This window comes from Gopherus flavomarginatus, chromosome 5 (assembly GCF_025201925.1).
Source record: "Gopherus flavomarginatus isolate rGopFla2 chromosome 5, rGopFla2.mat.asm, whole genome shotgun sequence".
Lineage (NCBI taxonomy): Eukaryota > Metazoa > Chordata > Testudines > Testudinidae > Gopherus > Gopherus flavomarginatus.
The window spans coordinates 113,042,777-113,059,615 of NC_066621.1; the positions used below are offsets into that span (position 1 = coordinate 113,042,777).

At 42.7% G+C, this 16,839-nt stretch overlaps 1 protein-coding gene across 2 annotated transcripts in view; it reads right to left on the minus strand.

The window, feature by feature from the left end:
• Positions 1-11,053, minus strand: part of LOC127051540 (uncharacterized) — a 39,763-nt gene extending 28,710 nt beyond the window's left edge. Inside the window, exons 1-2 of one of the 2 annotated variants that reach the window (XM_050953961.1) lie at positions 10,887-10,981; positions 8,796-8,847 (exon numbers count right to left, since the gene is read on the minus strand). Coding sequence is in view for 1 of the 2 variants with exons in the window: in XM_050953957.1 (XP_050809914.1) it covers positions 10,887-10,983 (97 nt within the window). In the remaining variant the exon portion in view is untranslated. Of the gene's footprint in view, positions 1-8,795; positions 8,848-10,886 lie in introns of both variants that reach the window. The other variant, XM_050953957.1, reaches the window with a different exon arrangement.
• Between the last annotated feature and the right edge of the window lie 5,786 nt (positions 11,054-16,839).

The following is a 16,839-nucleotide window of genomic DNA, read 5'->3' on the forward strand; positions in this document are numbered from 1 at the left end:
CATATAAAGTAACTCCTTGCTTAACATTGTAGTTATGTTCCTGAAAAATTCGACTTTCAGCAACACGATGTTAAGCAAATCCAATTTCCCCATAAGAATTAATGTAAATGGGGGGGGTTAGGTTACAGGGAAATTTTTTTCACCAGACAAAAGACTATTTTGTAGTATATACGCACACACACAGAGTTTGTTTAAAATGTGTACTGTGTGTCTGTAATACTGTACACAGCAATGAAGATTGTGAAGCTTGGCTGAGGTGGTGGAGTCAGAGGGTGGAATATTTCCCAGGGAATGCCTTAGTGCTGAATGATGAACTAGCACTCGGCTGAGCCCTCAAGGGTTTACACGTTGTTAATGTAGCCTCACACTCTACAAGGCAGCACAAATGGAGGGAGGGGAGACAGCATGGTAGACAAAGACAAAGACACACACCCTGTGTAAGAGAGAGCGAGCTGTGCATTGCCCCTTTAGGTACGCTCACCCCACTCTAAAGTACATTGCCTTTTTAAGCAGGTCAGCAAGTTGAGACAGCAGCTGCTGCTAGCAAGCTCCCTCCATCCTGAGCTCTGTCATGTCCCACCCTGCTCTATGGAGATGGGGTAAGCAAGGGCAGGAGCAGGGGGGAGGAGGACACCATGACATTAGCACCCCTCTTCCCCCGCCCCACACAGCAAACAGCAGGCTCCCAAGAGGAGCTCCAAGGCAGAGGGCAGGAGCAGCACATGGCAGTGGGGAGAGGGACAGCTGAACTGCCGGCAATTGATAGTCTGCTGAGCAGCTGCCACACAGGGAATTTACGGGGATGGGGAGCTCATAGCGGGGCTGTCGGTCCACCCTGGTTCCAACCCCCACACCAGCCAGCTGCAACAGATTGCTCTTTCTGCAAGCAGAGGACAAAGCAGGCGGCTGACAAACAACGGAAGTAAGGACAGAATGGTATGGTATTGCCACCCTTACTTCTATGCTACTGCTGGTGGGGTGCAGCCTTCAGAGCTGGGCACCTGGCCAACAACTGCCACTCTCCAGCCGCCCAACTCTAAAGGCAGCACAGAAAAAAGGGTGGCAATACCGAGACCCCCCTGCCACTTCCCTTTGGGCAGGACCCGCAATTTGAGGAACACTGGTCCCCCCCATGAAATCTGTATAATATATGGTAAAACCACACACACACACACAAAACCCAAACTAACAAAAAAAAAACACAACACAGATTTCACGGTGGGAGACCACATTTCACAGTCTGTGACGTCTTTTTCATGGTTGTGAATTTGGCAGGACACTACTTATCAGTGTATGATTGATTGGTAAGAATCCACAAATTGGCTTGTTAAATCTGTTTTAAAAGCTCAAAATACAACAAAAAAAGTTTTTAGTTGCCAAGAAGAAAGGTGACTTAATGACTCTAGTTTCAATTTGAAAAGTGGACTTCCCGAAGTCAGAGAGTCAATCCTGATAGTCAACTCATTTTTCCCTCCTCCTGAGGTTAACTGAAGTACCCCAGAGCTTACTGTATGAGAGAGGTTTTTTTAAAACATGAGTCTTTCAACCTGAGGCCACGCCTTCTCTGTATAAACATTAATATAACCCAGGACACTTTTATAATAGTGAAGTCTGAAGGGTCAGTTTACACAACGCTCTCAAACCTCTAACTGCAGAGGGCGCCATCACTAATAGCTCGGGGAAATAAATCCAGGCACATGTTCAGCTCCAGGGTTAATGCTCTTCTACAGTTTACACCACACATTTGGAGTTCCAGCACCAGATCTGCTACTAGCAGTGCTGAGGTTCACATACTTCAATATATCAGCAATGCAAATTCATTTACAGCTCATGCTCCAGTTCTGTGCAGTAAAAGATTCATCAGGTTAACAGAGAGCTGGCAGTGATAATATGAGCCCCTAGTAAACCAGGATGTCTCCGTCTTTTAACACAACCTGGGCATATTATAAGTAGCCTCTTTCAGCTTACACACACACACACACTGAACTCTGCACCCCAATTTAATGGAATCTTTGCAGGGGGTTCCCAAATTGGCTTTAATTAGCCTTTAGGTTTTGTCCAAGTTTCCTCAGGCAAAATTTATGGGACTTGGCTTTCCCAGTATTTAAAAAAAGTGCCAACGCTTCTTGTTGCTATTTCTGACAGTGTTTCATTTCTTCAAGATCTAAAACTGACTGTTATTCAAAGGAAAAGCTGTAATGTAAGTCACCAGAAAATGACGTACATTACACTGTAGTGCGTGGGATGAGGAAGCTGGTTGCGAAAGAGTGAAAGCTGTGTTGCTAAGCAGCTGCCTGAAGACAGTAGACTAATTTCTATCATCATGTGAAAAGAGTTGGAACTTCTGTAATTTGTAAGAACTGAAAAAAAGTATCACTTATTTTATTCTATATATGGGCAGAGGAGAAAAACAGATTCAAGACGTCGATTTATGTTACCATAATTACTAAGGAAGATTACTCATGGAAACTGTTAAACCAAGGAACTGTTTAAAGTTTTCTATTTGAGTTCTTAGTTGTTCAGATATGGCCTTTATTCTAGACAAGATAGAAGTTACTAGCTGTTTGCTACGCTATAAAGATCGTAAATTACTTTTAACTAATATGCCAGATAACATTTTACATATTTATCATTTTCACAAAAGTAAAAAAAACCACCAAACTGTCTTAGCAGTGATGCAACATGCTACTGCAGGAGGATCAACCTGCTCAGGTCTTTATCTCCAGCTGCCATGAGCTGCAAACACACTCAGCCTTGGGGTGGTGATGAGGATGTGAGCCTTAAATTGCTCTGTTGATGATGTTGGAACCATGCCCAGCCCTCCTCAGCTGGAAGTATAATTGTTGCAATGCAACATCTTGATGGGAACAGAAATAGGACTGCTGTAGGAGTACAGAAAAGAAAGGGATAAACTTGTGTCTCAGAAGATGTCATTTTCCCTGTTCATTTTACTCCCCTTGGTTGCAATGATCTCTCTTTCACCGTATACATTCAAATTGGTTTTCCACTATTATTTGGTTTGGGGTTTTTTTGCCCAATATCATTCCTCTGCTCCCTCCTCTGCATGCCTAGAAATACTAGGCTTTAAATTCACTGAATAATTGTGGAGACTGGACAACTTTTCAGCATCTCCCATGATACTGGCTTCTCCTTGAGTGGAGAATCCCACTTCTAGAGATGTAGTCAGTGTTAACCATCCATCTCAATACTGATTCCTTGCAATACTCTGTCTTGTCCCAATCTTAGCGGTTATGGGAGTGCACAGGTATTACAGTAATGGATGTGATATAAATATCTAGGACAGAGGAATTTTGAGAGCAGAACGTAGTACGATCTGCCTTCCCTCACCACTGCCACAATTGTTGCTCAGAGCAGCTCCATGAGGTAAGGAGTCACCTAGAATGCTGAGCGGAGGCCCTAGTTCTGGGGGCAGGGTATAGTGATTTTAAGCCCCATCTTCTTCCACTAGTTCAGACTCTCTCCCAGTATTTTGGACCACACCTGCAGGAAGGGGCTCAGGAGAACAGCCCTGCTAAGCAACTGCCTCTGCTTAATCTCTACTCAATTCTTTAAGTGAATAAACCAGTAGAAGAGAGAGTTCTTTCCTTCCTCCATTTGCTCACTGCGCCTTGACTTGGTGTGAGAGGAGGAAATGGTAGACACATACTAAAGGCTATAGCCATTTAAAATAATCCCAAGTCGTGCTAGAGGGGAAAAAAGTGAAGTTATTTGTAGGGTGAGAGTTGTATGAGTGTTTCTTCTGACTACCAATCCAATAAAAGTGACTATCACCATTAGAGAGGTAATGATAAATTCAAAAATGTATGCCTAAAACTTTTGTATGTTCCTCCTAACTAAAGAGAATGTACCTCATACAATCAGATTAAAAGTGAGCGAATACTGATACTTTTGTTTACTTCCTTGTTTAAACACCAGCAACACTGCTGATGTCAAGGAATCTGAAAAGAGTGTTAACCTCTGCTTAAAGTGTAGAAGACCATGTTCTGTACACGCCGCACCTCTCCACGATCCTCTTCTGTGCATTTAAAGTTACTGTATTTCTCTTGTGGCTCTCTGGAAGTTCTAGACCAGAGGTTCTCAAACTGTGGTCCGCGGGTCACCAGAGGTCCGCAAGCTCCATTCAGGTGGTCCACAGATAGTTCCCTCTAAGTTGCGTGCCTGGGTGGCCACACACAAGAGAATGAAGCACCACCCTGCTTGACTCCAGTTAGGTGCCTGGACCTTGGAGAAGACACACATGTAAGGTGAGATGGTAGCCTTGGGGGGAATAGGAGATAGGTGGGAGGGGCAGTGTGGTGGGGTGGTCACCTCTCTCTGGCTCAGAAGGGGTTAGAAGCCAGCACTTGGGGAGTGCTGGGGCTGAGAGCTAATCAGAGAAGGTTAGGAGGCGGCCAATCAGGGCCAGACTGCAGGGCCAGGAGGCTGCCAGTCTCTCTCCAGCCTTAGAGAGGGAAAGACTGGCTGCCTGCCAGCAGAATAAGGTACCTTGGACAGAGCAGGAGGAGCTCCAGCCTGGTGAACTCCCCAGCTGAGGCTTTGCTTCCAAAAACTGAGGAGGTATTAAGGCAGTGGGGAAGCAGCCAAGGAAGGAAGAAGCAGTCGGTCCACCCCCCTTGCCAATGATGAGTGGCCACTTCAGACTTTGGTTTGCCCCTGAGGGATAGGGCTTGATGAAGACTGGTAGTGGGTCACTGGGCTGAGGTGGGATGTGGATTCCCCAGGGAGAGGAGGAACCCTGAGCCTGGGGGCACTGCTGTGGGGCAGTATCCCAGAGAAGAGGCACCATAGGCCAAGGGGAATGCGGGGCCTACTCTGATGCCAGTGGTAAGACAAGTAGCGACAGCAGGAGACACACCGGTCAACAGAAGGCACTCTGGAGCTGGAAGAGCTAATTCCCAAAGTAAAAAGCAGGAGGTGCCATGGCAGTGAGTGCATGCCGTGCTACAGGGAGTGGGGTGAGAAGAGGGGGTGGGGGTAATTTGGGACGTGCAGGACTGTGGTGGTCACAAAAAGAGGCAGCTTTCCCCAGCTCCACGGCGAGACACCCTCCACCCACCCTCCTTCCCAGCCCCAGCTCGGGGGCTGCCGTGGCAGGGGAGAGAGGGCACATCCATTGCCTTAGAAAGATAAGACTAACTGATATTAAAATATGAGTTGTGTGCTTTTATTTGTAGAAAAAAATTAAGTTTTTTTAATATAGTGCTTTTTTCCAAAACACTTTACAATAGTTAGCTAATGATACAAACAACATTTGGAAAGATCATTAAGTGGTCTGCCAAGACCCTTAGCAATTCTGAAGTGGTCTGCGAAAAAAAGTTTGAGAACCACTGTTCTAGACCATGAAGTCTCAGTTGATGGCATAATAGAGCTAAGAACACAGATGGTTTCCTGTCTCTTTATTGCCCAGTGCTGATGCAATATTCACTTGCAGTCTTTCAAAACTGTGAAGTACAGTAGCCAAAAGTGTATTCTTAACTCCTACATAATTAGATACTATGCAGTAGTCTTGACACCTACTGACAAAGAAGTTATTCCTGAAGAAGAAAATATAGTGAGGAAGTTAGCAAATTTAAGAGCTACATTCTCATGGCATGAGCTGTCATTTCTGAAAGGCAAACTATTTCAACTTGTAGTAACAGTGAGAATCTTAGAATCGGGAGGATTCCTGGGTAGACCTAATGAGAACACCAGTTATTTTGTTCTCCAACTGGCTACTTCAGTTGTTCAGTCCTGTATTACCAGTGCATCCAGTCTATCCTGGCATTTGATCTTCCACATATAACTCAAAAAACTGAATTGCAATTACAAAACTGTTGCTATGTTAGTTTTGGCTTGCTCCACAAATCATAGACACATACAACAGGAAAAGACTTTGATCGGTCATCTAGTCCAGTTCCCTGCACTGAGGCAGGACTAAGTATGGTTCAGACCATCTGACAGGTGCTTGTCTAACCTGTTCTTCAAAACCGCCAATCATGGAGATTCCACAACCTCCCTACGTAATTTGTCCCAGTGCTTAACTACCCTAAAGAGTTAGGAAGTTTTTCCTACTGTCTAAATCTCCCTTGTTGCAATTTAAGCTTATTACTACTTGTCCTGTCCTCAGTGGTTAAGGAGAACAATTTATCCCCTCTCTCTTTACAACAAACTTTTATGTACTTGTAGACTGTTACCATGACCCCTCAGTCTTCTTCTCCAGACTAAACAAACCCAAAGTTTTCAATCTTTCCTCATAGGTCATGTTTTCTAGACCTCTACTCATTTTGTCCAAATCCTCTGGAGTTTCTTCAATTACTGGGGCTTTTTAAAAACAACAGCAACAGAGTACATTAAACTATGAGAGCACACCCTACCAGACTGCATCAGTTATAAAGCAGTTCAAAATCTGGGGCCTGAACTACTTGACAGATTCTCATTATCTTAAGTGCAGAAATTGTTAGCATAAATATGCTGTCTCACATTAACAGTACTAAACATGTGTACGCTTTAAAAAGGCTCTAGAGGTGATCCAAGGTACTACAGACCAGTAAGCTTTGCACTTATACAAGACCTCCACACTTAAAGTTGTCCCAGTTAATGTTGTTTCATTGCTGATCAATTATGGAACATGCTCATTTAAAGTTGTGAAATGCTCCCTTCTAACATCATTTGGCAGCCGCCTGTTTTGTCCACTGCTTGCAGGAAGAGCAGCTTCATAACCTATTCCCAGATTTGGATCTTAGCGTCCAAAATATGGGGGTTAGCATGAAAACCTCCAAGCTTAGTTACCAGCTTGGACCTGGTAAAGCTGCCACCACCCAAAAAATTAGAGTGTTTTGGGGCACTCTGGTCCCCCCAAAAACCTTCCCTGGGGACCCCAAGACCCAAATTCCTTAGTCTCACAACAAAGAGGAATAAACCATTTCCCTTCCCTTCTCCCTTCCAGGTGTTCCCTCCCTGGGTTCCTGGAGAGATACACAGAAGCAAGCTCCGTGACCCTAAACGGACGGATTCCACCCTTTCTATTTCCAGTCCTGGAAAACACAAGCACCAAGAGAGAGCCAAGCTCCCCCCCCGCACCCCCCCTCCTTCACCCAGAGGGAATGCAAAGTCAGGCTAGTAAATCTAACACACACAGATTTCCCCTTGACTTCTTCCTCCCACCAATTCCCTGGTGAGCTACAGACTCAATTCCCTGGAGTTCCCCACCAAAGAAAAACTCCAACAGGTCTTAAAAAGAAAGCTTTATATAAAAAGAAAGAAAAAATACATAAAAATGGTCTATCTGTATTAAGGTGACAAATACAGGGTCAATTGCTTAAAGGAAATATGAATAAACAGGCTTATTCAAAAAGAATACAATTCAAAACACTCCAGCAACTACACACATGTAAATACAAAAAAAAAACATATAAACCACTGTCCTTTCTGTACTTACAACTGGGAAACAGAAGATTAGAAAGCAGGAGACAGAAATCCTCTCATAGCCGAGAGAGAGTACATGCACAAGACAAAGAACAAAGAACTCAGACACAAACTTCCCTCCACCCAGATTTGAAAAAGTCTTGTTTCCTGATTGGTCCTCTGGTCAGGTGTTTCAGGTTACTCCTTTCCAGGTAAAAGAACATTAACCCTTAGCTATCTGTTTATGACAGCAGCCCATTGCAGCTAGCTGGTGGGTGGTTGGAATCAGGGTGGACAAAGCAGCCCCTCTATCAGCTCCCCACTCCCAAAGTTCCCTGTGCAGCAGCTGTCCCTCCCTCCACTACCATGTGCTGCTCCTGCCCTCTGCCTTGGAGCTGCTCCCAGAGACTCCCGCATGCTGTATAGGGGGTGGGGGAGAAGAGGGGAAAAGGAGGGCTGTCAAGGTGTCTCCCCCTCCCTCCTGCTCCTGCACCCCGCTTACCCCATCTTCCATAGTGACAGCGGGACACACGATGGAGGGAGGGAACTTCTAGGCAGTAGCTGCCTTCTCAGGTCTCAGCAAGCTGATTTAATTTAAAAGGCAATGTACTTAAGCCTGGAGTCAGCTACTTAAAGGGGAAATGCGCATTTTCTCTCGCACACACAGGGGTGTATGTCTCTGTCTGCCCTCCCTCCTTTCCTGCTGCCTTGTAGAGTGTTGTGAGAGTTAACCCTTTAGGGCTCAGTCAATTGCTAGTTCATTTAGCAGTAAGGCATTCCCTGGGAAATATCCCACCCACTGACTCCTCCACCTCAACCAAGCTTCACAATCATCATCACTGTGTACCAGTATTAAATTGTTTATTTAAAACTTATACTGTACTGCGTGTGTGTGTGTATATATGGGTCTTGTCTGGTGAAATAAATTTCCCTGGAACCGAACCCCCTCATTTACATTAATTCTTATGGGAAATTGGATTCGCTTAACATTGTTTCGCTTAAAGTCGCATTTTTCAGGAACAAAATGACAACGTTAAGTGAGGAGTTCCTGTACCTGGTAAACTGATTGAAACAATAGTTAAAAATTAGAATAATAAAACATCTGGATGACAATGAGAGTTTAATCAGCAAGGTTTGTGCAAAGAAAAAGTAGAATTTTATGAAGGTGTAAGAGTTATAGATGAAGAAGAATGGAATGACACTGTTCATTTAGATTTCAAAAAAGTTTTTCATAGATCCCTCACAAAAAAATAATAAAGAAAATAAGTAATCATGAGGTGAGAAGCAAAGTATTGCCATGAAACAGAAACCAGCTAAATGACAGGAAAACAAAGTAAGAGCAAGTGTTCAGTTATTAATCACAAAATGCATCATTAAACTGTGAAACCTACTTGCTCAGTGTGTTGAGGCCAAAAACTTAAGATGCAGAACAGGATTGGACCTCTATATGGATAACAAGAACCCAGAACAATAAAGTTATTGCTAATGATTTTTGGAATAAACATTAAACCTTATGCTTCAAATTTTAATGCAATCTTTAACTGTTTGGTCTGTAATGTGGGGGCAAGTTATCCCATAATCTGCCTAATGCAGTTGTCCCCAAACTTTTGAGGGTTGTACCCCGCCTTTACCCCATCCACTTCCTCCTGTCCCCCCCCACACCCCTCACACACACACCCTAAGCTGGGGCCAGGAGCAGGGCTGCAGCTCTAGGGCGTGGGGGAGGAGACATGGACCATAGTGGAGGCTAGGGCTGCACTTTAATCAGCACAGTGCTATGAGGCTATGGCTTCAGTGCATTACTTAAATGCATACACTACATTTTCAGCCTTCTCACAGATTGTTGTGAACAATTCACAAGAAACTAAACATAAGACTAATTTTTTAAAAATTCTTTTTAGAAATGGCAGATACACTACTCAAAACCAGCTGATCCAATACAGGTGAGGTGCTATCTTGGGACTCAGTATATCCTACTCTGTACCAGCCTTCCTGTGTAACACTGGGAAAATCATTTAATCTCCATGTTTCAGTTTCCTTCCCATCCCAAAAAAATGTGGATAAAAGTAATTTCTTATTTCACAAGGATCCTGCAGGGATAAACACATTGAAGACTGTGATGCACTCAGATACTATGGTAATGAGACTCAGACAGACATAGAAACAGTCTTTTCTTACATTTTACTCTAAATCTGTATCACTAAATCTGCCAGATCAAGACTATGGAAAAGATGGGACTCTCATGTAATGGCAGTGTAAATATGAGCACATACATGAATGGGAGAGGAGATAAAAACCAACATGCAGTTTGAGGATTATCCAATATCTTTGTTATAGTTCTTGTCCCTCCTTACCTATCAAGATATTTTTCTCTATGAAGCATCTTACAGGAATGCTATTAATGTCAAAAAAAGTTATTTGTATTCTCGTAATGCCTACAAACCTCAATCATGGCACAGGATCCCATTGTACTTATAAATAAGTGTTTCTTTTCTTAGAAAACTACATTCCTTTGATTAATAAAAGTGTAATAAATTTCCAAAACCCAATTTACTTTTCCCATTAGATTTTGCATTTCTCTTTACACAGAACAATTTAAATCAGTTTCACTATTATCATCAGCTTTGCTTGTATGTTTGAAGTTTTAATTGAAATTAAAGCATCTGCACAGCCCTTTCACTAACCTGAATTTTAACCCAATTTAAACTGAACAAGTGCATCTCCTGCAGTTAGACAAAACTTAACATTTGTAAATGACACCAATGCAAATTCAATGTTAGGAATTCTTGTGATAACAGGGGGTTTTCTTAGCGCTCCCACTGCTGGAATCAAGAGATTGCGTGGCGATTTCAGCTTTCACAAGACTCGCAGAAAAGTGGAGCTAGAAAGGACCTTGAGAAGTCATCAAGTCGACCCCACCCCTGCTGTGGATAACCCTAGCCAACCAAGCAAAACTTGCTTTACAAAGGAAGCATTTAGCCCTCGGAACAGCAGAGAATAGCTTGAATACGTTTACTCTAGTGCACCCTAAAGGCAGGGCCACCCAGAGGATTGAGGGGGCCCCACCATAAAAAAAAAGTTACAATAATATAGTCTCGCAAATTGCCCACCCTCCCCCGGGGCAGCCCTGCAAAGGCTCAGAAACCCCCCAGCAACTAAGAGCCCTACTTTAAAAAAAAGTCTCAATTTTAAGCCTGTCTTACGATTTGGGGAGGGGGTAAGGTGCGGCAGTTGAACGCTAGAGGCTGCCAACACCGGCGTTTCCGCACTCTAAGCGAGCCCTCCTTCAAAGTGAGCGGCACAGGCTGCTCAGGGGCGACACCTTCCGAGCGCCGCGCTGAGCCGACCCAGGGGAGGAGCCGCGCGCTTCCAAATCCCGGGGCCCAAAGGGCGCAGCTCCCGGGCAAAGCCCGGCCCCCGCGCCGTGCCTGAGGCTCGCTGAGGGCGGACAGGTGCCGCGTCCGGGCGAATACATCGCTTACTGGTCGTTCGCATCCAGTGCAGCAGGCGGGACCGGTCGCCTGCGCGCACGTCCCTTAGCACAGCCAGCACCGCGCTCCGCGCCTCGACAAAATCCATCGCCAGCCTCACAGGCCGCCCTAGCCTAGAGCCGAGCTCGACGCGTACGTACTGCGCATGTACACAGAGGGCCACCAGCCCCGCCTCCCAGCGCTACACGTGTTTCCTAATGCGCATGTGTAGGATGGAAAGTACTGAAGCGGCCCCTCAGTGTGCTATGAAAACGCTTCTCCGTGCGCATGTGCAGTTAATAGCCTGCGTGTCCACCCCGCACGCGCACATTCCTCGCCCTTTTCAGGGAGGCGTCATATGGCTGCTCTGCCTCTCAGTGCGCAGGTGCACAAAGAATCTCCACACACACCCTTCCTCCTCCTGGGGTGGGGCGGAGTATAGAGTCTTGCCTTTTAAGGTGGGCTACTCCTGCTGCTGCTCTGGAGTTTCAAACGGGCCCTTTAGGGATGAATCACCATAAAGAGAAGAATGCTCACTCCTGTGGAAGTAGAGATCGTCTTTCTACAGGAAACCCATCTTAATGACTTAGGGGCTGGGAGATCTCGGAGGGAGTATATGGGGGAAGGGGTGTTTAACAGGGCATAGTACGGGGGTCTCAAACTGTGAGTCAGGACCCCCTCAGGGGGTCATAAGGTTATAACATGGGAGGATCATGAGCAGTCAGCTTTCACCCCAAACCCCACTTTGAATCCTGCATTTATAAGGGTGTTATAATTATAAACAAACACTTTTTAATATGGAGGAGAGGGGGTTACACTTGGGCTTGCTTGTGAAAGGGGTCACCCATACAAAAAAGTTGGAGAACCACAGGCCTAGCAACATCATTTTACAAAAGACTCAATTTACAAATTTTAGACTTTGATGAGGAAGGTAGATTTTTGCTGGTGAAGGATAAGATCTTTAACTCTGTTTCTAGTGTAATAAATATGTACACAGATAATTTAATTAATTAGTATCCCACTCATATCAATCATCATAGCAAGAGATTTTAATGCAGTGTTAAACCCTTCTTCAGACAAGTCAGGCTGGCACCAGTATACTTACTCAAATGATAGAAACATTATAAGAGATGTGTTTGTGGCAGAATGCTACCATAAAGGAGTTTACTTTTCCCCCTTCCCCCATATTCTACATAGTCACAAATATACACCAGGAAGAAATTATGAATCTGGTGGACGCCATGTTTAATAATTAAATCAAGTCTATGATGATCTCTGCTCATACACCAGCAATACTCCAATTTTCCCCTCTTGAGGGGAATCTGAATTGTAAAGAATGGAGATTGAACTCTCTTTTAAAGATAAAGATTTTCAGAATTATATCACAGAAGAAATTCTGTTTTTCCTTCTAAACAAATGGTACACCTGAAATATCACAGTCCACCCTATGTGATACTCTGAAAGCTTTTTTTAAGGAACAGGATCATTTCCTACTCAGCTGGTAGAGATAAGACTAGGCAGACTCTGCTCCTAGAATTAAGTGAACGCCAAACTACAAAATTAGAATATGCAAACTACCCCATCCCACCGCTGCCACCATATCATACCTTTAGTCCCAGATTTGGACCTTAGCGTCCAAAATATGGGGGTTAGCATGAAAACCTCCAAGCTTAGTTACCAGCTTGGACCTGGTACTTGCTGCCACCACCCAAAAATTTAGAGTGTTTTGGGGCACTCTGGTCCCCCTGAAAAACCTTCCCTGGGGACCCCAAGACCCAAATCCCTTGAGTCTCACAACAAAGGGAAATAATCCTTTTTCCCTTCCCCCCTCCAGGTGCTCCTGGAGAGATACACAGACACAAGCTCTGTGAATCCAAACAGAGTGACTCCCCCTCTCCGTTCCCAGTCCTGGAAACAAAAGCACTTTCCTCTTCACCCAGAGGGAATGCAAAATCAGGCTAGCAAATCCAACACACACAGATCTCCCCCTGATTTCTTCCTCCCACCAATTCCCTGGTGAGTACAGACTCAATTTCCCTGAAATTTCCCAGTAAAGAAAACTTTAACAGGTTTTAAAAAGAAAGCTTTATATAAAAAAGAAAGAAAAATACATACAAATGGTCTCTCTGTATTAAGGTGACAAATACAGAGTTAATTGCTTAAAAGAAATATGAATAAACAGCCTTATTCAAAAAGAATACAAATCAAAGCACTCCAGCACTTATATTCATGCAAATACCAAAGAAAAGAAACCATATAACTTACTATCTGATCCCTTTGTCCTTACACTTAGAAACAGAAGATTAGAAAGCAGAAACTACTTCTCCAAAGCTCAGAGAAAGCAGGCAGACAGACAAAGACCTCAGACACAAAATTCCCTCCACCCAAAGTTGAAAAAATCCGGTTTCCTGATTGGTCCTCTGGTCAGGTGCTTCAGGTGAAAGAGACATTAACCCTTAGCTATCTGTTTATGACACCCCCCCCCCAAGAAAGTTTTTTAAAAAATGAGATATCTTCACTATGAAGCAAATAGACTGACTTCAAAAACAAGCCTAGTTTATTCTTTTTAGACTCAAACAAACACAAAGTGGGGAAGAGAGTAGAGAAAATTCTTGCATATACATTAAAAGAAGTTAAACATACTGAATAGTATTACTCAAATCAGAACAAGGGCAGCTAATCAAAAAGAGATCAGTGGTCAATTTTTTTTACATTTTACCAGGCCCTTTATAATAAGAATTCACAACCTGACCCAGAAAGCCTCCCACAGATCTCAGAAAAGCATCAGGCCAAGCTGGCTTTTCCTTTGTAATCAGAAGAAATAATCAAGGCCATGAAGGAAACAGTCACGGCAAGACCTGACCCTGGTGCTGACGACTTATTGATAGAATTCTATCAAACTTCCAAAGAAATTCTGGCCCCTAAGTTGTTATATATTTGCAAAGATGCCTTTTAAAAAGGTATGTTACCTTCTAATATGAGAGAAGCCCTTATTATCATACTAATTATACCAAGTGAGAATGCACAAAAGCCTAACAGCTATAGACATCTCTTTCATCAATACTAATAAAAATACTTTAATTTTTTCAAGCTTTTTAGCCAATATTTTTAGAGTGATACGGTTAATCCCAGTCATCTGGGATTTACTAAAAAAGGTTAATGTTATGGTATTTGACCAACACTCTAGAAATTCCGATGCAATCATTTCATTTGATGTAGAGAAAGCCTTTGACAGAGTGAACTGGCAATACCTGTTTCTTACCCAGGATAAGTTTGGATTGGGAAAATCCTTTATAACAGTTTATCCATTAAATATTCAAATCCAAACTCTTGTATCCTCTCAAATAACACAACATCCCCCTCCCTGGATCTGTTTTAGGGAAGTAGACAAGGATGCCTCCTCTTCCCCTCCTGATAAATCTGGCATTAGAACCACCTAACATACTAATTAGGTAACACTAAGGTATTCAAGGGCTCAAATCAGAGACTCAGGAGACAAAAATCTTTCTATATGCAGACAATGTCCTTTCATCCTATTTATTAAAAATCCATCCAAATCCATTCTTAATATCCTACAAACAATAGGCAACTTTGATATATTCTTTTCTTTGAGATAAATTGGGATAAGTCAGAAGCAATGAAGATCTCATTGGCTTTAGTTGGAAGTGCACCTTAGATCTCACACCAAAGACACTGCTTGTAGCTTATCCTATAATAAGATATCTAAAGATTATTAAAAAAGGAAATTAGTTATTTAAGAGGTTAAAGCAGGCAAACACACATACACAAATGAGTTGCAATCAAGTTTCAAAAGATAATAGAAGTGTCTATAATAAGCAAGCTCTATATGTTCTTTATGGCTAACCAAGGCTAAGCAGCTGGGGATCCCTTACTTATGCCTAGAAACCTTGCCTGCCTAGAAACCTTGCCCCTGAGAATCCAAGAAGCATAGAGATCCAGTTCCTTCTTGTTAGGGATTTTATCTCTCTCCTCCCATTACTCTAAGCTGCAAACTCAGCTGACAAGGAATTCACTTATATGACTCACCTTCAGGAGGCAGGTGAAAAAGCAGAACTCTTTTGTCCTTTTTAATGTCCTACAAATAGCCCATGTGGTGTTGTTGGCCTTTTCCTGTTGGGAAGGACATAACACCTTCTGTTGGAGATCAGCACTTCACACTAATTAATGTCTCTCTCCTGTTTGATGAGCTACACAATTACAGAGGCATATAATACAAATGCTTAAATATTACCTTACGATATGGGATATAGACATTGTAAGAGAGATTAATACATGCAGTAACTCATAAATATTCAATGAAGTCTAAACACATTCTTATAATCCTAATATCTAATTTAACAATACTAACCCAGAGATGAGCCAGAATAATTCCAGCTGTATTTGTCAGTGTTCAGGTGAGACATGGGGACTTTGCCATGAGCTGGTACCTGGTCTGCCAGCAACACAATGGACGTTCTTCCTAGTATAAATTTTATTCTGAATTCCCTTCCTTTTGATATTCCTCCCTTTTATTTTACCAAAATTGACAACATGATCAGGTCCTTCTTGCGGGGTGCTGGCAACAATCTCTTTACAACTCCCTATCAAAACAGGTAGTTTTAGATTTCCCAACTTTAAACTTTAGCATCAGGCAATGACTCTTAACCAAGCAGCCCAATGGCTCATTCTCTTATGCTGCAAAGCCCCAGATTGGCTCCATCTAGAGGAAGAATTGGTTGCTTCTTGTCCTGTTTCCATTGCGCTGCGCTCAGATTACTACTGATTTCCTAAAGAACAATTACCAACTATTGTGTCAGCCGGAAATATTTGGTGTACTATGTCTATTAAATGTAAAAATCACTCCCTTCTACATATCAAGGCCTGTATCTGGGGTAACTTGAAACTTTGTATAATAGGCAACCCCATCATTTGGCCAGGCTGGATAGGAAAGGGAAAATAATATCTTCCTCCTTTTTCCAATATTAAACAAAAGGTTCAATCTAGAGACTATGAAGGAGTGGAAATATATCCAATATAGACATGTCATCTCCCACCTATTTAGCCTCAATGCCTGTGCTACCCTGACCCACCTGAACTGCTTTAATTTCTCCAAATATTACTGATATCCAAAACCTATGGCAACACTATATGCAGCCTTGGCCAGCAATTTTGAATTAAACACAGATTCCCTAAAAAAATAATTAGGAGGAAGAACTAGGCCAATTATTTTCTGCTAACCAATGGAAACACATTTTAACCAGTGCTCTAAACTGTTCCTGGACTTTTGTTTAAGATTAATCCAGCAGAAAATTATATTGAGAGTGCACTGGACCGCTCTCTGTTCAAAACACATGCTGCTAAATCAGACAAATGTATGATTCAGGTTGTGCTAATTTAACCCATATGCTCTGGAAATGCCCCTATACCTGTATGTTTTGGGCAGAACTTCATAACAGAGTAAACTTCCCCCTAACAAATCGTGTTACAAGATAAACATGTAAGTTTAAACCTAACTGATGTTAATTGAAACTGAAGAAATTTGGAAAACTTTTGCTCAGCTGAGCAATAATAATTGTTAACAGATTAGGACTACAAAAATGGAAATTCAAATAGAGCCCAACAATTGAAGACTGGAGCATATACATTATAAGCTTGGCCACCCTCCAAAGAATTGTATATCATCACAGAAATACACAAAGAAAAATCCTAAGAATACGGGATACTTTTCTGGAAGTATCTGAATGATCCTATTAAATACATTCTCCCCCTCCCGCCCCCAACCGACCCCTCCTCTCCACCCACTTCCTTACCTCCCCATCTTTATCCCCCTCCTCTGATTTTTGCTTCTGCTCTTTATTTTTTTTTGAACTCGCTGGATTTGTAAAAACAAAACTTGTTTCTGCCTAAAATTCTGTAGAAATAACGGATTTGCATTGTAACTAGTCATATGTAGCATTAAATGTTT